Source organism: Brassica napus, chromosome C6 (genome assembly GCF_020379485.1).
Source record: "Brassica napus cultivar Da-Ae chromosome C6, Da-Ae, whole genome shotgun sequence".
NCBI lineage: Eukaryota > Viridiplantae > Streptophyta > Magnoliopsida > Brassicales > Brassicaceae > Brassica > Brassica napus.
In genome coordinates this window covers 14,563,473-14,587,243 of record NC_063449.1, presented here as the reverse complement: position 1 = coordinate 14,587,243, position 23,771 = coordinate 14,563,473, and the positions used below count along the sequence as shown (strand labels likewise).

The following is a 23,771-nucleotide window of genomic DNA, read 5'->3' as shown; positions in this document are numbered from 1 at the left end:
GCGAAACGTTTCTATGTTCTTTTGAAAACGAGTTTGTGATTTGCTTTATAGCCCTTCCGTGAAACGTTTCTTATTTGTTTCATAACGCTTTGCGGATTGCTTTCTCGCATTATAGCGAACTTTTTTTGATACATTAACAAAATGTTATTTACATGAATCGTTTTCAATAACCGCTTTCTTAAGCGAGTTTGTGAAACATTATAAGTCTATACAAAACGATTTCTGCGAATGCTTTTAAGCGAGTTTGCAAAACGTTTTTCTCAAGACTTATATCGATATGATTTGGTTCAAACACCAAAAAAATGAAAATCGATTTTAGACTATTATTTTTTGCTTAAAAATAATATGTTATTTGTTGTTTGGAGTACTAATCTGTCTTCATGTTTTCTCTACAGAAAAATGACGAACGATAACAACACCCCCATTGACACCACTGATGTCACAACAACTCCACTCAACGTTGCAGCCACTGATGCAACTGTGACAACCGCTGGAAACATCACAGCGTAAACCACTGCAGAAACAACAAGCACTATCCTCCCTGCGGGAAATGCTGCTGATGAAACCACTCGCCGTAGCCTATTCGGTGCTGGTGTTTATCAGACGGGCTCAGTTTCAGCAACCGCAAGTGGTCCGATGGCAGTTCAAACTCCTCCGGCTGTCCCTAGTGTGTTCACTCAAGGACTGATGCCAGACAAGTTTGATGGCAAAGGCTTCAAAACGTGGCAGAAGAAGATGATGTTCTTCCTGACAACAATGAAGCTGGACAAGTTCATCCAGGCGGACAAGCCCCTGATTCCGTACGGGATTGATGATGTTCACAGTCTTGCAACTGTTGACATATGGGTGCATTCCGACTTCATCTGCAAAGGTTACATTTTGGGTCGTCTTATTGATCCATTGTACCGAGTCTACTGTGAGATTCCCACTGCGAAAGACGTGTGGAGATCCCTGGATAAGAAGTACAGAGGTGAGGACGCTGGCTGCCAGAAGTATGTGGTTGCAAAGTTCCATGACTTCAAAATGGTGGATTCAAAACCCATCATGGATCAGGTGGAAGCGTTTCAGCTCATTTGCCATGAAATAACTGCTGAAGGAATGTCCATCTGTGAGACATTCACAACTCTCAGCTTCATTGAAAAGCTTCCTCCAAGCTATGCGGATTTCAAGAACTACTTGAAGTACAAGAAGAAGAAGATGGGGCTCGAGGAGCTCATCATGAGGCTTCAGATGGAATCCAGAAACCGAACTGCTTACAAGGTCACTGCTAAGGAGCACAATGTCAACATGGCTGAGCACAAAGGCAAAGGAAAGGCACACGCCAATTCTCCTGCCAAGCCTTCCAAAACTGCTGCAGCCCTGAAGGCTTCGGGAAAAAACTTCAAGAACAAAGGCATTGAGATCAATGCGAATGTGGAGAAGTTCAAGGGGAAATGTCACTACTTCCACAAAGTAGGGCACAAGACTGTTGAGTGTCGCAAAAAAGATCAAAGATGAGAAGGCTCAGGCAAATCTCACTGAGGAGGATCTCGTTGCAGTGGTGAGTGAAGCCAACATGGTTGAAAGCAACAACCCCAAGGAATGGTGGTATGACACTGGTGCAACCACCCACATTTGCACTGATAGGGTGATGTTCAGCACCTATCAGAAAAGCGAGACTCAAGAGAACCTCAGGATGGAAAACACTGCAGTCTCCAAGATTGAAGGACACGGCAATGTGATTTTGAAGATGACATCTGGACGTGAGGTCACCCTGACGAATGTGAAGCATGTGCCTGACATGAGGAAGAACCTGGTCTCGGGAACCTTGCTCAGCAAGAATGGATTCGCCATAAGTTTTGAGGCGGACAAGCTCGTGATTAGGAAGAATGTGATGTATTTGGGAAAGGGGTATATTAAGGGTGGACTTGTCAAGTTGAATGTAATGACAGTCCTTCCGAAAGTTGTAGCTCCAAAAGTTTCAATGAATAAGAAAGAGCCAGTTGCTTATTTGGTTGAGTCTTTTAATATATGGCATGAAAGATTAGGCCATGTAAACTACAAATCTATACAAAGATTAATGAACTAAATGCAAAACAAGTAAACAAAAATGTGAAGTATGCGTACATGCTAAGCTCACAAAAACGCCATCACCTCGTGTTGAAAGAACTAATAAACCTCTAGATTTAATTCACACCGATTTATGTGATTTAAAATACATACAAACTAGAGGTGGGAAAAAGTACTTTGTGACCTTCATAGATGACTGCACAAAATATTGTTATGTATATTTATTACATAGCAAAGACGAAACCTTAGAAAAATTTAAAGAATTTAAACTCGAGGTCAAAAATCAGCTTTAAACAACTATTAAAGTAGTTAGATGCGACAGAGGAGGCGAGTATGATGGTCCATTCAATGCATTCTGTAAAGAGCATGGAATAATCCATCAAACTACAGCTCCTTACTCACCAGAATCTAATGGAGTTGCTGAACGCAAGAATCGAACCCTAAAAGAGATGATGAATGCAACAACCCCAAGGAATGGTGGTATGACACTGGTGCAGCCACCCACATTTGCACTCATAGGGCGATGTTCAGAACCTATCAGAAAAGCGAGACTCAGGAGAAGCTCAGGATGGGAAACACTGCAGTCTCCAAGATTGAAGGACGCGGCAATGTGATTTTGAAGATGACATCTGGACGTGAGGTCACTCTGACGAATGTGAAGCATGTGCCTGACATGAGGAAGAACCTGGTCTCGGGAACCTTGCTCAGCAAGAATGGATTCGCCATAAGTTTTGAGGCGGACAAGCTCGTGATTAGGAAGAATGTGATGTATTTGGGAAAGGGGTATGTTAAGGGTGGACTTGTCAAGTTGAATGTAATGACAGTCCTTCCGAAAGTTGTAGCTCCAAAAGTTTCAATGAATAAGAAAGAGCCAGTTGCTTATTTGGTTGAGTCTTTTAATATATGGCATGAAAGATTAGGCCATGTAAACTACAAATCTATACAAAGATTAATGAACTAAATGCAAAACAATTAAACAAAAATGTGAAGTATGCGTACAGGCTACGCTCACAAAAACGCCATCACCTCGTGTTGAAAGAACTAATAAACCTCTAGATTTAATTCACACCGATTTATGTGATTTAAAATACATACAAACTAGAGGTGGGAAAAAGTACTTTGTGACCTTCATAGATGACTGCACAAAATATTGTTATCTATATTTATTACATAGCAAAGACGAAACCTTAGAAAAATTTAAAGAATTTAAACTCGAGGTTGAAAATCAGCTTTAAACAACTATTAAAGTAGTTAGATGCGACAGAGGAGGCGAGTATGATGGTCCATTCAATGCATTTTGTAAAGAACATGGAATAATCCATCAAACTACAGCTCCTTACTCACCAGAATCTAATGGAGTTGCTGAACGCAAGAATCGAACTCTAAAAGAGATGATGAATGCAACAACCCCAAGGAATGGTGGTATGACACTGGTGAAACCACCCACATTTTCACTGATAGGGCGATGTTCAGCACCTATCAGAAAAGCGAGACTCAGGAGAAGCTCAGGATGGGAAACACTGCAGTCTCCAAGATTGAAGGACGCGGCAATGTGATTTTGAAGATGACATCTGGACGTGAGGTCACTCTGACGAATGTGAAGCATGTGCCTGACATGAGGAAGAACCTGGTCTCGGGAACCTTGCTCAGCAAGAATGGATTCGCCATAAGTTTTGAGGCGGACAAGCTCGTGATTAGGAAGAATGTGATGTATTTGGGAAAGGGGTATGTTAAGGGTGGACTTGTCAAGTTGAATGTAATGACAGTCCTTCTGAAAGTTGTAGCTCCAAAAGTTTCAATGAATAAGAAAGAGCCAGTTGCTTATTTGGTTGAGTCTTTTAATATATGGCATGAAAGATTAGGCCATGTAAACTACAAATCTATACAAAGATTAATGAACTAAATGCAAAACAATTAAACAAAAATGTGAAGTATGCGTACATGCTAAGCTCACAAAAACGCCATCACCTCGTGTTGAAAGAACTAATAAACCTCTAGATTTAATTCACACCGATTTATGTGATTTAAAATACATACAAACTAGAGGTGGGAAAAAGTACTTTGTGACCTTCATAGATGACTGCACAAAATATTGTTATCTATATTTATTACATAGCAAAGACGAAACCTTAGAAAAATTTAAAGATTTTAAACTCGAGGTTGAAAATCAGCTTTAAACAACTATTAAAGTAGTTAGATGCGACAGAGGAGGCGAGTATGATGGTCCATTCAATGCATTTTGTAAAGAACATGGAATAATCCATCAAACTACAGCTCCTTACTCACCAGAATCTAATGGAGTTGCTGAACGCAAGAATCGAACTCTAAAAGAGATGATGAATGCAACAACCCCAAGGAATGGTGGTATGACACTGGTGCAACCACCCACATTTGCACTGATAGGGCGATGTTCAGCACCTATCAGAAAAGCGAGACTCAGGAGAAGCTCAGGATGGGAAACACTGCAGTCTCCAAGATTGAAGGACGCGGCAATGTGATTTTGAAGATGACATCTGGACGTGAGGTCACTCTGACGAATGTGAAGCATGTGCCTGACATGAGGAAGAACCTGGTCTCGGGAACCTTGCTCAGGAAGAATGGATTCGCCATAAGTTTTGAGGCGGACAAGCTCGTGATTAGGAAGAATGTGTTGTATTTGGGAAAGGGGTATGTTAAGGGTGGACTTGTCAAGTTGAATGTAATGACAGTCCTTCCGAAAGTTGTAGCTCCAAAAGTTTCAATGAATAAGAAAGAGCCAGTTGCTTATTTGGTTGAGTCTTTTAATATATGGCATGAAAGATTAGGCCATGTAAACTACAAATCTATACAAAGATTAATGAACTAAATGCAAAACAATTAAACAAAAATGTGAAGTATGCGTACATGCTAAGCTCACAAAAACGCCATCACCTCGTGTTGAAAGAACTAATAAACCTCTAGATTTAATTCACACCGATTTATGTGATTTAAAATACATACAAACTAGAGGTGGGAAAAAGTACTTTGTGACCTTCATAGATGACTGCACAAAATATTGTTATCTATATTTATTACATAGCAAAGACGAAACCTTAGAAAAATTTAAAGAATTTAAACTCGAGGTTGAAAATCAGCTTTAAACAACTATTAAAGTAGTTAGATGCGACAGAGGAGGCGAGTATGATGGTCCATTCAATGCATTTTGTAAAGAACATGGAATAATCCATCAAACTACAACTCCTTACTCACCAGAATCTAATGGAGTTGCTGAACGCAAGAATCGAACTCTAAAAGAGATGATGAATGCAACAACCCCAAGGAATGGTGGTATGACACTGGTGGAACCACCCACATTTGCACTGATAGGGCGATGTTCAGCACCTATCAGAAAAGCGAGACTCAGGAGAAGCTCAGGATGGGAAACACTGCAGTCTCCAAGATTGAAGGACGCGGCAATGTGATTTTGAAGATGACATCTGGACGTGAGGTCACTCTGACGAATGTGAAGCATGTGCCTGACATGAGGAAGAACCTGGTCTCGGGAACCTTGCTCAGCAAGAATGGATTCGCCATAAGTTTTGAGGCGGACAAGCTCGTGATTAGGAAGAATGTGATTTATTTGGGAAAGGGGTATGTTAAGGGTGGACTTGTCAAGTTGAATGTAATGACAGTCCTTCCGAAAGTTGTAGCTCCAAAAGTTTCAATGAATAAGAAAGAGCCAGTTGCTTATTTGGTTGAGTCTTTTAATATATGGCATGAAAGATTAGGCCATGTAAACTACAAATCTATACGAAGATTAATGAACTAAATGCAAAACAATTAAACAAAAATGTGAAGTATGCGTACAGGCTAAGCTCACAAAAACGCCATCACCTCGTGTTGAAAGAACTAATAAACCTCTAGATTTAATTCACACCGATTTATGTGATTTAAAATACATACAAACTAGAGGTGGGAAAAAGTACTTTGTGACCTTCATAGATGACTGCACAAAATATTGTTATCTATATTTATTACATAGCAAAGACGAAACCTTAGAAAAATTTAAAGAATTTAAACTCGAGGTTGAAAATCAGCTTTAAACAACTATTAAAGTAGTTAGATGCGACAGAGGAGGCGAGTATGATGGTCCATTCAATGCATTTTGTAAAGAACATGGAATAATCCATCAAACTACAGCTCCTTGCTCACCAGAATCTAATGGAGTTGCTGAACGCAAGAATCGAACTCTAAAAGAGATGATGAATGCAACAACCCCAAGGAATGGTGGTATGACACTGGTGCAACCACCAACATTTGCACTGATAGGGCGATGTTCAGCACCTATCAGAAAAGCGAGACTCAGGAGAAGCTCAGGATGGGAAACACTGCAGTCTCCAAGATTGAAGGACGCGGCAATGTGATTTTGAAGATGACATCTGGACGTGAGGTCACTCTGACGAATGTGAAGCATGTGCCTGACATGAGGAAGAACCTGGTCTCGGGAACCTTGCTCAGCAAGAATGGATTCGCCATAAGTTTTGAGGCGGACAAGCTCGTGATTAGGAAGAATGTGATGTATTTGGGAAAGGGGTATGTTAAGGGTGGACTTGTCAAGTTGAATGTAATGACAGTCCTTCCGAAAGTTGTAGCTCCAAAAGTTTCAATGAATAAGAAAGAGCCAGTTGAGCCAGTTGCTTATTTGGTTGACTCTTTTAATATATGGCATGAAAGATTAGGCCATGTAAACTACAAATCTATACAAAGATTAATGAACTAAATGCAAAACAATTAAACAAAAATGTGAAGTATGCGTACATGCTAAGCTCACAAAAACGCCATCACCTCGTGTTGAAAGAACTAATAAACCTTTAGATTTAATTCACACCGATTTATGTGATTTAAAATACATACAAACTAGAGGTGGGAAAAAGTACTTTGTGACCTTCATAGATGACTGCACAAAATATTGTTATGTATATTTATTACATAGCAAAGACGAAACCTTAGAAAAATTTAAATAATTTAAACTCGAGGTCAAAAATCAGCTTTAAACAACTATTAAAGTAGTTAGATGCGACAGAGGAGGCGAGTATGATGGTCCATTCAATGCATTCTGTAAAGAACATGGAATAATCCATCAAACTACAGCTCCTTACTCACCAGAATCTAATGGAGTTGCTGAACGCAAGAATCGAACTCTAAAAGAGATGATGAATGCAATGTTGCAGGAATCTGGGTTACCCCAGAACATGTGGGGGGGGGGAAGCGTTGCTTACCACTAATTATATCCTCAACATAATTCCACCCAAAGTAACTGGCAAAAGTCCATATGAATTATGGAAAGGTAATTTACCTTCGTATAAATACCTTTAAGTGTGGGGGTGCTTGGCAAAAGTTGCGGTACCACCACCAAAAAATGTCACTATAGGACCTAAAACAGTGGATTGCATCTTCATCGGATATGCACATAACAGTAATGCTTATTGATTTCTGGTACATAAATCTGCAATATCAGACATTCATGAAAATACAGTCATGGAATCAAGAAATGCATCTTTCTTCGAAAATATTTTTCCATATAAGGAAAAACAAGGTTCAAAAAGAACTCGAGAAGAAAGAGACAATGTCAAAAACTCAGAAACTGAGACAAACGTCGAGATTTCTACAAATGATATTTCAGAAAATGAAGAAAAAGATGAACCTCGAAGAAGCAAAAGAGCTCGAAAGAAAAAATATTTTGGTGAAGATTTCCCAATGGCATTTTTAGTAGAAAATGTTTCAAAACCTTTGGCAGAAGCCATGGCTTCACCTGAAGCTCCATTTTGGAACGAAGCTGTCATGAGTGAATTTATTTCTGTCATGCAAAATTATACATGGTACATAACAGATTTACCACCTGGCTGCAAAGATTAAGATATAAATGGATAATGACACGAAAACCTGGTGGAAAATACAAATCTAGGCTTGTAGTTCAAGGATTCCGACAAAAGGAAGGTTTGGACTATTTTGATACATATTCTCCAGTAACGAGAATAACATCAATAAGACTGATGATAGCAATCGGAGCCTTAAGAGACCTAGAAATCCATCAAATGGATGTAAAAACCGCTTTTCTAAATGGTGATTTAGAAGAGGAAATTTACATGAAGCAACTTGAAGGTTTTGTCGTTCCCGGACAGGAAGACAAAGTATGCCGACTTGTAAAGTCACTTTATGGACTTAATCAAGCTCCTAAACAATGGCATCAGAAATTTGACAATACAATGATGTCAAATGGTTTCAAAATAAATGAATGTGACAAATGCATATACTACAAAACTACAAAAAATGCGTATGTTTTGCTATGTCTATATGTAGATGATATATATGCTCATTATTGGAAGCAATAAAGACATTATCAATCAAACAAAAAACATGCTCAAAGGGACATTTGAGATGAAAGACTTGGGATTAGCAGATGTAATTCTCGGGGTTAAAGTCACAAGAAATTCAAACGGAATTATCTTAACCCAATCTCATTATGCTCAAACAATATTAGAGAGGTTTAAAAATTACTCTAATAGTACGGAAAAAACTCTGTTAGATCCCCAAATGCACTTGACAAAGAATTCAGGTGAAGAGGTTTCACAAAACGAGTATGCACGTGTGATCGGAAGTCTCATGTACTTGACCAATTGTACTAGACCAGATCTAGCGCATGCAGTAAACATACTTAGTCGATATACAAGTAATCCATGTCATGCACACTGGAAGCTATAACAAGGGTACTCAATTACTTGCGCTACACCAAAGATTTTGGGCTTCATTATGGTAAAGAACCAACAGTTTTAGAAGGATACAGTGATGCTAACTGGATATCAGATTCTAAAAACTCAAAATCCACGAGTGGATATGTCTTTACATTAGGAGGAGCAGCAATATCATGGAAATCTACCAAACAAACAGTGTTAGCCAGATCAACCATGGAATCTGAGTTCATAGCCTTAGACAAAGCAGCAAAAGAAGCTGAATGGCTTAGAAATTTTTTGGAAGATATTCCTATGTGGGAGAAACCTGTGCCAGCTATACGCATACATTGTGATAGTCAATCAGCTATAGCTTGGGCTGAGAGTAATCTCTAAAATGGTAAATCTCGTCACATCAGAAGACGAAATGAAACCATTAGACAACTTATCTCAACTGGTGTAATCACAATAGACTACATCAAATCGGCTGACAACCTAGCGGATCCATTTACTAATGGTTTGCCACGAGATGTTGTTGCTAAATCATCAAAAGGAATGGGCTTAAAGCCTATAACGAATGAGGATGCTTGATTGCAACCCTACCTATCATGACTGGAGATCCCAAGACGTAGGTTCAAAGGGAAAACAAAATCAAACAGAATCTAACGAAAGCACTTGAGACAAAGTTGTCTCTTCCCAGCTCCTAAGATGATAAAGTGCTAAAGAATGTGAGAAGGATAAGCATAAGCATTTAATGATTCCATAGCTTCTTAAGCGGAGTATTCCTCAATACTTTTCATGGTCAATCACCTAATGAGTGTGAAATGGGGCGTTTCTAGGAGAATGAATGTAAGGCTATATTCACAAAGTTCACTCATGAAAACCAGGAATAGTTCAGGGCCACAATGAATAAAATAGAGAACTAAGTTCTACGAGAAAATGAAGCTGTGTTATGCATGTTGTCTCGGTCTACATAAAACACCGGTTGGTTCAAGTTATCATGTTCACCTTCTGGTAAAGTAAACCCGACAGATATTAACAATGAGTGGTTCAAGGATTAAAAATGCCACCAACTCAAACACAGTGAATTTTCGTAAACACTCTCGATAAGTCTGTCTAGTCTAGTCAAGATTAGAATAAGTATAGTTTTTAGAGTCTATCGAGTCTGCATTTAGTCTACATATGTTTGGAAGAGTCATTTCTATTCATGTGGGGGATTGTTGGGCCTAATTATTAAGCCTAATGGCTCAAATAATATATGGCAAAATGTGAAAATGAAATGGGCCTAGGGGTTCTTATAAAAAGCCTTGTTGGCTTTAATGAAATGAAGTTAACAACATCCCACGTCGATTGGGAGAGTTTATTTTGAGGAGTATATATATGTCTTCATGACATGAGAGGTTAAACGGCTCAGAGGAAGAGAGAGCCTCCCACGCGCGCGCCGCCGCCGCCGTCCGGCCGGCTCGGCTCAGGGTGGACTTGGGCTTGGGCGTGGGCTTGGGTCTTGGGTCTTGGGTCTTGGGTCTTGGGTCTTGGGTCTTGGGTCTTGGTGTAGGACCTCCGGCCCAATAAGACTATTATTTTTTGACCAAGTAAGCTCAAAGTTTTGCCATTTAATTCTCGAAAAACGGCATGCATTTTATTTTAAACAACACGTAGTTCGTTTAAAAACAACACGCTGTCTCTCTTCTTGACGATAAGTTTAAACGAGAAAAGATCTTGCAGAGGAAGTTTCGTAACTCCTCGCCTCCAAGATCCTCGTGAGATTTCCGTTAACGTGCGCACGTGCTGCATCTGTTGCAGAAAGTGGCTCGTCTTCCCCCCCTTTATAAACTCGTCTCCTCCTTCATTTCTCATTACGTTTTCACAACCAAAACCATCAAATCCTATAACGTAAGTCTAGAGAGTGTTTCGTATAAATATTAGTTTGTTAGAGGTTCTTCACGAGTGTCGCGTGATAACCTATCATGGTTTTATCCTGGGACTCCTATTCGTACAGATCCGTCGCACTAACGGAGCGAATATTAAGAGTTAAGGAAAGAAATTCGTCTCGACTCCATGGTTTCATTTTCGTTACGGTTTTGAATTGTTAATATATTTTTCTTAACATCGTTTATATTATATCGTTTCTTTTGATCCGGTTTTCCGGCTTCTACGTCGACTAAGTCGATTACGATTGTTTTCACGGCGGCATCTCAAAGCCTCGTGGGAAGGAGAAACTGGTGCAACCTTGGGCTTGTGTGCTTCTATTGGGCCACAATATCTCCCGTTCCTTTTTCTGCTGGAATTATTAGTATTGTGGGAACTTATAAACCACAAAAATCCTTAGTACAAGTATTTTCAGTTGCTCGACAAACACCTTGGCTGCTTTGTTGGAGGAGAATAAAAATCTGTATTGGGCCTTTCTAAACTGGATTCTGGGGTTGCTGGCCATGTATATGATGTAGTCCAATACGATTGAAAGTTCCATTTTATCATTTCTACGTGTGTTGGTTTGTAGAATTTAGCAACAGCATATCAACAAGCGGTTGGTTCTGGCTCATTACATTAGTTTTTGACTGGTGTTAATGTGTTCAGTGTACCTATATATTTCAAGAAACCACTAATTTTACGAAATGAACGCGGTGGCATGGAATTGTCAAGGTGTGGGAACCGACCTTACGAAAGAACATCTTGATGAGTTATATCATTGTTTTCAACCTAAATTTTTATTTTTATAAGAGACAAAAAACAATCGTCATGTTCTGCAAAATTTGCAAGTTTCTTATGGGGATGATCAAGTTTGTACCGTAGAGCCTCGTGGACGAAGCGGTGACCTAGCACTTTTTTACATGGATGATCCTTCGGTTACTATCTTGTATGTGGATGCGCACATGATTGATATTGAAACTAGACTCGAAGGACATATGATTTTTATGACGTTTGTGTACGGTGACCCTGTTGTTAGACATCGTGACTTGGTTTGGGAACGATTGTCGCTCATGAGTACAACCCGAAGCGAAGCGTGGTTCATGATTGGAGACTTCAACGAGATCACTGGAAACCATGAGAAGAGGGGAGGAAGACGTCGTTTAGAGAGCTGTTTTCTCCCTTTCCGAATCATGTTAGAGAATTGTGGAACGCTTGATTTTCCATATAAAGGAAACTCATTCTCGTGGGTGGGAAAAAGACGATCCGGAAAAGTAAAATGCAAACTAGATAGAGCAGTGGCAAATGAAGAATGGCCGCCTTATTTACCCATACTGTTGTGGAATTCTTACAACTATGGGGATCAGACCATAGACCGGTCCTAGCACGGATTCAGTCCTATGCTCGAAGGACAAAGAAGAGTTTCAGATTTGACAAGAGGTGGATTGGAAAACCAGGTTTCAAAGATGCGGTAATCTCTGGATGGGGACAGTTTGATGAAATTCCAGTCCGGAATTTTCATCAAAAAGTTACCTCATGTCGGAGAGAGATTAGTACTTGGAAGAAGAATAATCCGACAAACTCCGCTATATTGATTGAAGAATTAAAAAATAAAATTGACCTTGCTCAAGATGATGACAATTCTTCTACAGAAGAGTTGGAGGAATTGAGAAGACAATTGATTTCGGCCTTTCTAGAAGAAAATACTTTTTGGGAACAAAAAAAGTAGGGACCAGTGGCACAGAGATGGGGACAGAAACACAAAATTCCATCATGCCACTACAAAACAACGAAGATCCCAGAATTGGATCATCAGTATAAAAGATAAACATGGGAAGTTGGTAGAGAGCGAAATCGAGGTGGAGAACGTGGCTGTTCAATACTTTCGAGATCTTTTCTCTACCTCCTCCCCAACAGAGCTAGACGCCTCCCTTCGCTTCATCTCAGAAAAGATGTCATATGCCGACAATAGGTTACTTTTAGAGGAACCGTCGGAACATGAAATTAGGAGAGCTCTCTTCGACATCAACCCGGATAAAGCTCCCGGCCCGAATGGCATGACTAGTAAATTGTTTCAAAAATTTTGGCGTGAGATGCGTCAAGATATTATTAGACTTGTACAAGATTTCTTTGCGACAGGCAGTTTCGACCCATTATTGAACCAGACTAATATCTGCCTCATACCTAAAAAGAAGAAACCGAGAGACATGACTGAGTTCAGACCAATTAGTCTCTGTAATGTTAGCTACAAGATTAAATCTAAGCTACTATGCAAGAGACTTAAGAGAATTATTCCGCGATTGATCTCAGAGACACAATCCGCCTTTGTGGCAAAACGATTGATTACTGATAACATCATGGTAGCACAAGAAAATTTTCACGCCCTACAGACGAACCAGAGATGTAGAGAAAATTTTATGGCTATTAAAACATATATGAGCAAATCTTACGATAGAGTGGAATGGAGCTTCATAGCAGCCTTGATGTTGAAGATGGGCTTTGATAAGAGACTGGTTGACCTCATTATGTGTTGTGTCACGTCGGTCACATATCAAGTCTTAGTTAATGGACAACCAAGAGGGAAAATCTTACCGAGGAGAGACTTGAGACAGGGAGACCCCCTTTCTCCTTTTTTGTTCATCTTGTGTACCGTGGCGTTGATCTCACTCTTAAACGGAGCAGAAGCAGAGAAGAAGATTGTAGGCCTCCGTGTTGCTAGGGCGAGCCCGAGGATCTCTCATCTTCTTTTCGCAGATGATAGTCTTTTCTTTTGTAAGGCGGAATTAAGTCAATGCAAAGAGATCATGGACATTCTAGATATATATGGGAAGGCATCAGGACAAAGACTTAATGCGTCTAAGTCCTCGATGTTGTATGGAAACCGAGTAGAGTATTCTTGGAAACAAGATATAAAAGATGTCTTAGGCTTCTGTTTTGAAGGAGGCATGGGAATGTACCTTGGATTACCTGAACAAATATGTGGCTCGAAGATGAAAGTGTTCTTCTTTGTACAAGATCGACTCAATGGACGAACCAACACTTGGTCATCAAGACTCCTCTCCAAAGGAGGAAAAGAAGTTCAAATTAAATTTGTGGCTCAAGCAGTTCCGACATTTGTAATGTCGAGTTACTTGCTTCCACAAGGCATTATTGATAAACTAAAGAGCATAACTTCCAACTTTTGGTGGAGTTCAAAACAAAACAGCAGAGGTCTACACTGGATAGCATGGGACGAGATTTGTACCCTCAAGGATTCGGAGGGACTAGGTTTTCGAGATCTCCATGACTTCAGTATATCGCTTCTTGCAAAACAATTGTGGAGACTAGTTCATTACCCAAACTCCTTACTGGCACGTGTTTTAAAGGGAAGGTACTACAATCACTCATCCCCCTTGGAAGATCGACGAATATACTCACCATCTTATGGATGGCCTAGTATCATGGCAGCAAAACCGCTACTCATTTCGGGATTACGAAAAGCAATTTGCACGGGTCGAGATACGAGAATTTTGAGTGAGCCTTGGGTTCCAGACTTAGTGGCTCGTCCACCTAGACCTGCTGACCACATTGTATACAGACTCCCCCAACTTCTTGTTCAGTCCTTTATTAGGAATGATACCAAGGAGTGGGATACCCAGCTTTTACGGAAATTCTTCCAGCCAGAAGATATTCCATTGATACTAGGGTTAAAACCTTCTCCCTCTTTTGCTCCGGATGGATATGTATGGAACTACACAAAATCATGAGTGTATTCAGTTAAAACTGGTTATGACCTACTCCGATCGACCAAGCTGAGTCTTACACAGGATAGGGCAATAGAACCAAGTATCACGAGTCTTCAGAGCCATGTGTGGAAGATAAAGGCCCCGAGTAAGATGAAGCACTTCTTGTGGCAGGCTCTCTCAGGATGTGTGGCGACGACAAAGAGGCTCACTTATAGACACCTGGGAACCGATAGGAGTTGTCCTAGATGTTCTGGTCCAGTGGAGTCGATTAATCATCTTCTTTTTGAATGTCCCCCTACTCTGCAGGTTTGGGCTTTATCGGACTCTCCGTCCCTTCTGGGTTACTTCCCGAGTATATCTATATACCAAAACATGAACTTTCTGTTTTGGAAGAGAAAAGAGGTGGCTCCATCGAGACCACAATTTGATACCTTCCCATGGATCTTGTTGGTACATTTGGATGGCGAGGAACGACAAACTCTTTAATGGTAAAGTCATATCCCCGATTGACACTCTCCAACACGCATCCCTTGAGGCAGAATGTTGGAGGAAAACTAATGAAAATGAGGAAGAAAACGAAGATCACAGCGATCTTCCTACTACAGAGGACTCTCCAGTGGCTCCTTGGATACCCCAAATCCCTACATGTCAAATTGATGCGTCATGGATCAGTAATGGCAACGTCAGTGGCCTAGGGTGGAGTCTTAAGGATCAAATGGGCTCTGAGTACTTTGGACTGCGGGCATGCAGTAGGAGCCTCTCAGCTCTGCATGCTGAGATGGAAGGTTTACTTTAGGCAACCTCATGTATGAGAGACAAGAAGATAACCTCGGTAAGGTTCGAGACAGACTGCTCGGACCTAGTGGACATGACTAATAATCCGATGGAATGGCCTACATTCACGACAGAGATTGAGATGTACCAGAGATTACGTGAGGACTTCGAGGATGTGAGCTTATCTCATATTCCTCGGAGTAGGAATGGTCGGGCGGATACACTAGCTAAGAAAGCAAGGAACAAAGGCTATATTTTCTCCCATATAGATCAGACCCGGATAGATGGAGGTGCTCCTCGGAGGATCGGCTCGTCTGCCACCACTTGATCTAGTTTAGATGGGTAGTTGACAAAAAAAAATAAAAATCACTCTGATTAGATTTATTAGGTTTCCTAGCACCTTCTGGATTCGATCCCTAAGTACTACAACTGAACCTCTTATTTGAGAGAGTAATTCACTCCTTAGGGTAATTTGAGTGAGATCAACCTTGGACAGAAACAATCCTTGCATATATCGCCGACGGGAAACTCCCAACAGAAAATGGGCAGACCGAAAAATTAAAACCCAATCCGCATGATACGTCTTGGTTGACGGAGAACTCTACAAGTGGAGATTTTCTGTACCACTCATAACCTGCGTAGAAGGGGAGAAAGCGAGAAAGATAAAGGAAGAGTTCCACTCTGGATTGTGCGGAAATCACTCTGGTGGAAGGTCACTCGCAGTCAAAATCAAACGCCACGGGAACTATTGGCCAACGATGATTAAAGATTGCGAAAACTTTGAGTGAAAATGCGAAAAGTGCCAGAGGCACGCTCCTACTATCCATCAACCGGCAGAGGTCCTCTCCTCGATCTTGGTACCATATCCCTTCATGCGATGGTCGATGGACATAGTCGGACCCATGCATAGATCTTAACAAAAACGATTCTTGCTGGTCTTGACGGATTTCTTCTCAAAATGGGTCGAAGCAGACTCCTACGCAAGCATTAAAGACACCCAGGTCGAAAGCTTTGTATGGAGAAACATCGTCTGCAGACATGCAGTCCCATACGAAATCGTAACGGACAATGGATCTAAATTTATTTCGAACAGATTCGAAGCCTTCTGCGAAAAGTGGAAGATAAGACTGACCAAATCAACTCCTAGATACCCGCAATGCAACAGCCAAGCCGAAACTACTAACAAGACCATCCTTGATGGGCTTAAGAAAAGTTTGGATGCCAAAAAGGTAAGATGGGCCAGGGAACTCAAAGGAGTCTTAAGGTCACACCGCACTACTCCGAGACGCGCAACGGGAGATACTCCATTCGCCCTCGTATACGTAGCAGAATGTATGATCCCAGCAGAAGTCAAATTTCTCGTAGTACGCATAAGATTGCTCCTAGAACGAGAAGATTCAAATTGCTCGACGAGCTCGATTTAATAAACGAACGACGGGACCAGGCCCTTATATGAATCCATAACTATCAACAGGCGGCCGCAAAGTACTTTATCACTAACGTACGCAGCCGCAGATTTAAAGAAGGTGACTTGGTCCAACGAAAAGTTTTCCAAAACACCGCCGAGCGGAACACAGGAAAACTCGGAGCAAACTGGGAAGGACCTTACAAAATCATAAAAGTGGTCCGACCAGGTGCATACGAAATCGCGAACATGCAGGAAATCAAAATTCCGAGAACTTGGAACGCGATGCACCTCAAGAAATACTACCACTAAGAAACACTTCAACCGGAACTACGTGATGGCTTGATCCCTGAAGAGGGTACATAGGAAATTCATCGCATGACGAGCTCAGCTGTCCCCCTCATTGAAAAGGAGCGGAGTGGATACGTATACTCCCAAAAAATTCAAAATATCCGCTCCTAGACTCGGTAATTTTGAAACTTTTTTAAACGCAGCGGAAAACCTCCCAAAATCTGTCTATCACCAGAATGCTCTATCAGTTGAAAAATGACGTAGAAAGTTCAACCTTCGCACATCGAGACGTCACTAACGCTCAGAGGACTCCATTTTCGTCAAAAAACTTTCCGAAAAGGAATACTCGCTTTAAAAACAGTCCATCCACGACTATAAAACACACACTCCTTCCTAACACGTATCCTTCGCGAAAAGTCAAAAACGGTAATATCTACCGATATGTTTGTTGCTGATGATGAACTAAGCCATCTCATAGATATAGCTCTCGTACACCCGACACAAGGGTAATAGCGCTATATAAAAAATCCAAAATTTTTGGTCAGCACTTTCTGGACACTTAAAAATTGTCCCCGAAGGGATGCTCTATTCCGACCATACAAGTCAGGTAAGCTGAGACCATATCGCGGACTTTAAAGCGGGAAGAAATTTGGTCGAAAACGATACGGGAAACGTAAGTCGAAGTAGTCATCGCACCCCCTAAAGCCGTGATTAAACCTAGGTCTTGCCCTAAACCCAGCACACTGGTCTCTAACATCTCTAGGCATAGTATCAAACACCCTGATACGAGATCCCAAAACTTGTCTCTTGGCTGATATTCGGGCATCTTCAGAAATCCCGCAAGTTTACGAACTGCAGAAAACTCTCGAAACAAATCACGGATACAGCAGTTCACCCAGAGATAGGTTACGAGATTACAACTCGTAGTCTTCCCTCTACACCCATGTCAATGACTAGATGAGCTCTTAAAAACGCAAAAACGAATTTCATTTAAAAGTCGTGGAAGCGACGGAGATTCAAAGCCACAAGCGGCCAGTCCCAAGATAAAAACGCGGCCACACTTGGCCGGAGCAACACACGACAATAACATAAAAACAAAAGTCTCGTACGAGACTGCAAACTAAATCATCCTCCACGCGCGGAGCCTCACCTTCCCCAATCACCCCCTCTAGGTTCGAAACAGTGCCGTCTCCGCCCTCTTCAGCTATGGGATCCTAACCCTCGAGTTCACCCGATCAAGGCGTACGGTTGCACTCGGACTTCAGGCCCGCAAGGACCAGGTCAAAGTCCCTTTCCGCATCCACTAACTCTGCTCTACAAGCAGAGAGTGTGGACTCCTCGGCTCGTGGAGACGGAGGCGCTTCGCCGACCTCGCGCGTCCTTTCCTAGACGCCTGCCAAGGCCAAGTCCCTGGCATGAAGGACCGCCAAGGAATCAAGGGAATCGGCGATCCTCGCCAAACGGGTCTGAAACTCGGTACGCACGGCCTACTTAGCTTCTTCGATCGCACAAACCGTTGATCCCTCTCCACTCTTGACATTACGCTTTAGCCGACGCAACTCCGAGGACTTAGCCGTCTTCGCCTCTTTCGCCTAAAGCAAAGAGCTTGCAGTTTTCTCGAGATCACACTCGAGTTCGCCAATCCGAGACTAAAACTGAGTTACTTCAAGGGAATGAGCATACTCGATAACCTTCCACTTCCCTTCAAGCTGTGAAGACCTTTCCCGCGACTCCGCTAATTCCTTAGCAAGACGTTTGACCTCAGATCCGAGCTCGTTGATCATCCCATCAATGAAACAAACTACGAGATGAAAAGGAAAAGGGGATCAATCAATAAATGGTCGATGTGCACGCACTAAGAAGAGATAAAGGTTTTATATCGAAATAAAACTTGGCGGGATGTCGTGACGCCAAACCAGAACAAAATGCCTTTGCAGGCAGGGGAGCAGCCTCAGAGTCCTTGGTGTATCTCCTCCTCTTAGCCGCGTCAGGGTTAGCACTCGGCCTTTTTCAACTCTTCGGCATAGCATCCGAAATCGCGGTCGGGGTAGGAAGCCCCAAGACGATCACTCTCTTGGCTGGGGGAGGAGGCATCGACTCGTGAACCAGTTCGGCATCGACAACATGAACCGGAGTCGTAGAAGAACCGGATGGCTGAACTTCAACCTCAGGCGCCGACGCATCCGCGACGACCACCCCTCTGGCAGGAATGTCATCGCGTGCGGGAGGAACCTCGGGATTCAGGGCACCAACTGGAACCGCAGGCTTCGGAGACACGCCACGTGTAGGGTTCACCGTCTGCTCGGACTCATGACGAGCAAACTCACTTTGTAAGGAAAGAAACTCCGCAATGTGAGCTTGAATTGCTCCGACGGCAGGTAAACCCGACGAACTTGCACCGGCGGCATTGCTTATCTCGACATCAGAACTCTTCTGAACGTTGCTGGAGGAAGACATCTTGCTGGAGAGAAATTTCTAAGAGAAAATGCAAAGAAAACTTGGAAGTTGAGAGAATGTGGAAAGAATGAAGAATGGAAGGTTTATTCCAATTAACCCCATCACTCGCCCGCAATAAAATAATCAGAAAAAACTTCTCGAGAAAAATCAAATTTAGCCGCTGATTCCGATTAACGCTATCACTCGCCCGCAAGAATCATGCTCGAAACTTGCGAGTTGGGGGGCTAACTGTTGGGGTCGAAATAAACGTCTAAAAATTGCGTTTCTGTACGAAAAAATTTCTCAACACACTCTCAACAAAAGTTCCGAAGCAGAAGACTCGAGAGAAATGGATCACGAAACAAACGAGCAGTCCAACTCGCCGAATGGGCGAGTTGGACCGAGCACACCGTCCAACTAGTCCAACTCGCTGAACGAGCGAGTTGGACCGAACGCAACGTCCAACTCGCCGAACGGGTGAGTTGGACCGAACGCATCGTCCAACTCGCCCGTTCGGCGAGTTGGACTAGACCTTATGCCTTTCACCGGACCTGGGCGGTTCAGTCCCTCGTTTCGTATCGATCGGAGTTACCGTTGGAACTTTACAATAATAACCGCGAAGACTTGTTTTCCCGAATAAAGTCCATGGTTATCGTATAAACGGCAGCGGTGAACTTAACACCACTGTTGTCTAAACTATACGAGAAGTGTGGACTTCCTCGTTAAGACGACGTCGTATCAAGAAGCGTTCTTTCTAAGAAATCGGAAAAACATCTAAAGTCGAAAAATGGCCAAAGAGGCCTAGAACACGGCTAAAAGCCCACCTACGATTTCGTATGAAATTGAGCCCATCAATGCGATGACGGTGTATCTTTACTTGCAGAATAAGATAAATCTCGCGAAATCGGAAGATAAATATCAAGTTTCCAAGATAATGATGAAGATAGAGAAGAAAAGGAAATTTTCCGCGAAACGATAAACTTGACCGAGGGACAAAAAAGGGAAACGGGAACCGACCCAGAAGACATATATAAGGGGAGCTAAAGAAAAAGGCGCAAGAGAGAGATCTAGACTGAGAAAAACTCTGCTAGCTTAGAGAAACGTAGAATTTAAGCGGCTAAATTTTTACTTAGACTTTTTTCGTCTTTGTTCTGAGATTAACTCGGCTAGCGAAACTCTGTCTGTCTTGTCCTTCAAAAACCCTGTAACTTTACTCTTGTCAATCAATAAAACACTACAAGAAATAAGCTAAATAGCTATAGATTTATTCATTGCTACAAAAGAGAATCTGTAGCTAAAATGGAGTAAGCGATGGATAGCGACGCACGGAAACTGTGGCGTCAGCGTCGACGCTAACTCCAATCCGTCGCTATGTCGTAGCTCACTCGCGACGGATGAGCAAGAGCGCTGGCCGTAGCTATTAGCTACAACATGGGTATGGAGTTTTCTGTCGCACCTTAGCAACGCTTTTACCAAGAGATATAGTATAGCTAAGTGGCTACAGAACTTGGCAACAATTTATCCTAAGCGAAGTTATAGCAAATGGAGCTACGAATTTAGTTACAAAACATTTGTATCTAAAGAATTGGATTCATAATAGCTACGGCCAAATTTGTGGTTATTATTATTATGACAAAAATTATAGAATCCTGACAATTAAAATTGATTTTTTTGTTTACAATACACAAAAAGCTATATAGATTGATTTTTTAAATCTATAACAGCATAAAAATAAACTGAAACACTTGGAACATAATGGAAACAAAGCATTCATTTAGTAGAAACAGAATATGAAACCGATATGTGAAAACTAACAGACATAACACAAAAAAGATTCTAACTGTTATGGCTTCAATTTTCCAGAAAAAAAAGCTAACAAAAAGTCAGCAACGCCATCTAGATTCTCGGCTCATTGGTGGTAGGAGGTGAAGATGGAGAAGGGTTGGTAGTTGCATCAGAGGCTGTTACTCCTCTAGCTTCACACAAAGCAGTGAGCTGCTGGCTCATCAACTTGACCATTCCAGTAAGATTAATCACCTCTTTCTCCAATTGAGCTTGACGAGTAAGAACAACAGCAGGTGGAGCAATGTGATCATAGTTCTCCATTTGTGCTGTTCCAAATCCAAACAGCCTGCCTTTGTGTGGCTTGACCACCTACAAAAGCAGAAAAACAAGAAACAAAAATCACTAGACACATACAACGAAACATTACACTACCACAACCATAACAAAATAAAGCCTTATCAAACAATTACCAATAACCATTAACATCCGCAGCAATGGAACCACAAAATAATCTAACATTTACATTGTAAAAAGCCTCATCTCTCATAAGTGTTGTGATTGATGCTTCTGAGTTGGAGCCTTTATCAGTCTCATCAGTGCTGGGGTGTTCTGAAACAACAATAGACTCAACTTCTTCAATAATCCTATGTGCACGCTTGTCTACAAACGTGCCGTCACTTTTCATATGAGCCTTCCTCACCAGGTCAGTGATAGCTGGCTCCTCACCCAACTCCATCATCTATATACAAAAGGCAAATGGATTAAAAAACACACAACAAAAACATAGAAACACAAATAGACACAATAAGAATAAGTTTATTATACCATTTCATATTTGACCTTGGCATAAGATTTGGAACCTGAGATGTGTTGATGTATACCATCTTCATCACGCTCTGATTTCCTGTTCTTGGAGTTTGTGTTGCTAACATGAAGTGCCTGAGGAGTGTTCCAATGTCGCCACATCAACTTCCAGTTGTTATCAGAGACAAAGTTGGGCTTTTTGTTGTTTGTCTTTCCCTTGCTAATGTTGTTTGAGATCATTCTCCTGAGTTGCTTTGTCCAAAGAGCCTTCACCAAATTATGGTGGTCTGAATCCCAGTAATACTTTTGCTGGAAAACAAAAGAAAAGCAAAATATGATGTCAAAATAGATCTAATCTAAACAAGAGGTAGTTAAGGGAAACAACCAATATGAATCTTACCACAAAATCGGACCACCACTTGTCTTGCTGCTCTGGAGGAACCTCACTGAGATTCCACCAAGCTCCATCAAAATCGTTGGAAAAAGCCCTCTTTATATCATACTTGACCTCATCGTCAATTGATATCCTATCACAACCACAAAGAACAATTAGTTAGTTAAACTTTTAATACAAATTTATAAAATTTATGTGAGAAGGATATCTTACCAAAGAGCACCATCTCTCTTCTCAGGGTGGAGAGTTGGCTGGTTTCTTCGTGCAGGTGCTTGTAGTAGTTCCTCAATGCTTCGCAGTGGAAATCCCGGTGGAGCACATGGGTTTGTGTTCTTCACGAAACTGGGTCCACCTCGTCCGGCGGTAGCTCTTGCGGGGAAACCTCCTCTTCTTGGTGGATGCATACTACAAGGATTTCAAAGACATTAGCACAAACAGATAAAAAGAAGAGCTTTAGATGGATAAATCACATAGTTTATTAAACTAACAGAAGATATGAAAATGGAGAGACTAACTGACTGAAACACACAGAGAATGACACACTAAACCATAACACAGAGAACCATTAACAAAATCGTAGCACAGAGACTATTAACAATATAAACTAGCTACTATAACACAGAAATAATATTAAAAATAGATAGTCAAGACCAGAGACAAGTTTAACAGAGATAAGTTTAACGGAGACAAGATAAACAAGATAGTGAAGACCAGATACAAAGAACAATTACACAGAGAACAAGATAAACCAAAGTAAAGATAAGTCGGATAGTCAAGACCCTAACAAGGAAACCCTAGCTGAGAATATCAGCAGAGGTAATCGATTGTGTGAGACAGAAACAGAGACTCAGGACAGGAATTATAGACCCAGAAACAGATAGTCGAGACAAATTAAAACCTTAAAAACCCTAAATCGAAACCCTAAGAAAGAACTAAGAAGATAAATTACCCAGTAGATTTAACTCGGCTCGCCGTGAACGACAACAATTGGAGGTTTTTCCGGTGGAAGCCATGAAGAGACTGACCGGCAAACATGACGGAGGAGAAATGGAGACAAAGAGACAATGAGTTCGCGCGAGAGATGTGGGGAAAGAGACTACGGTTTCTTTTTTTGTTTAGGTGTAAAAATGCATAAGTGTTAAAGAGATAAAACACTTCAGTAATATTTGGGTCAGATCGAATGGAGGCAAAACCCAAATAACTGTGGAAAAAATTGAGCCAAAAACTACTAATGTAGCCAAACTCAAAAAAAATGGAGCCAAAATGTTTTACGCTATTTTTGTTTTGTCAAAAATTGTTTTACACTACTATGAAAGAATTTAACATTTAATTTAACTCAACGTAAATCCACATTAGTAACCATGAACTATAAATCATATATAATAACTTATAACCCCTAAAACTATAACAAAGCTACAACCCATAAAATATAACCCCTAAACTATAACCCCTAAAACTATAACCCTTAAAACTACAACGTTAACAAAGCTAGTGGCCAACTAAAAAGTAAAAAC

The 23,771-nt window shown here is 41.3% G+C and overlaps 2 protein-coding genes across 3 annotated transcripts; one reads left to right on the top strand and one right to left on the bottom strand.

Moving 5' to 3' along the window:
- Positions 1–14,828: 14,828 nt before the first annotated feature.
- LOC106424792 lies at positions 14,829–15,164 on the top strand. The gene has a single exon (XM_013865543.1). The coding sequence runs from the start codon at positions 14,829–14,831 to the stop codon at positions 15,162–15,164; it is 336 nt and encodes a 111-aa protein (XP_013720997.1).
- Positions 15,165–21,006: 5,842 nt separating this feature from the next.
- On the bottom strand, positions 21,007–23,458 carry LOC106424782. Of its 2 annotated transcripts, none has more exons than XM_013865535.3 (6): positions 23,207–23,458; positions 22,471–22,662; positions 22,264–22,390; positions 21,885–22,172; positions 21,530–21,798; positions 21,007–21,428 (listed from the first exon to the last, which is right to left on the bottom strand). In XM_013865535.3, exons 1-6 carry the CDS (start codon positions 23,290–23,292, stop codon positions 21,308–21,310), a joined length of 1,083 nt encoding a protein of 360 aa, XP_013720989.1. In that variant the 5' UTR covers positions 23,293–23,458; the 3' UTR covers positions 21,007–21,307. The 2 variants fall into 2 exon arrangements, with proteins under 2 accessions (XP_013720989.1, XP_013720988.1); XM_013865534.3 differs by having other exon boundaries at positions 21,583–21,798.
- Positions 23,459–23,771: the final 313 nt, after the last annotated feature.

Bases quoted from the DNA above. Each gene is read 5' to 3' on its own strand.
- LOC106424792 (XM_013865543.1), top strand. From the start codon at position 14,829: ATGGCGAGGAACGACAAACTCTTTAATGGTAAAGTCATATCCCCGATT.
- LOC106424782 (XM_013865534.3), bottom strand. From the start codon at position 23,292: ATGTTTGCCGGTCAGTCTCTTCATGGCTTCCACCGGAAAAACCTCCAA. The intron at 22,173-22,263 runs GTAAGATTCATA...TTTGTTTTCCAG, and splicing joins AGTGGTGGTCCGATTTTGTG to CAAAAGTATTACTGGGATTC. The intron at 21,429-21,582 runs GTAAATGTTAGA...CTGCTTTTGTAG, and splicing joins GAGATGAGGCTTTTTACAAT to GTGGTCAAGCCACACAAAGG.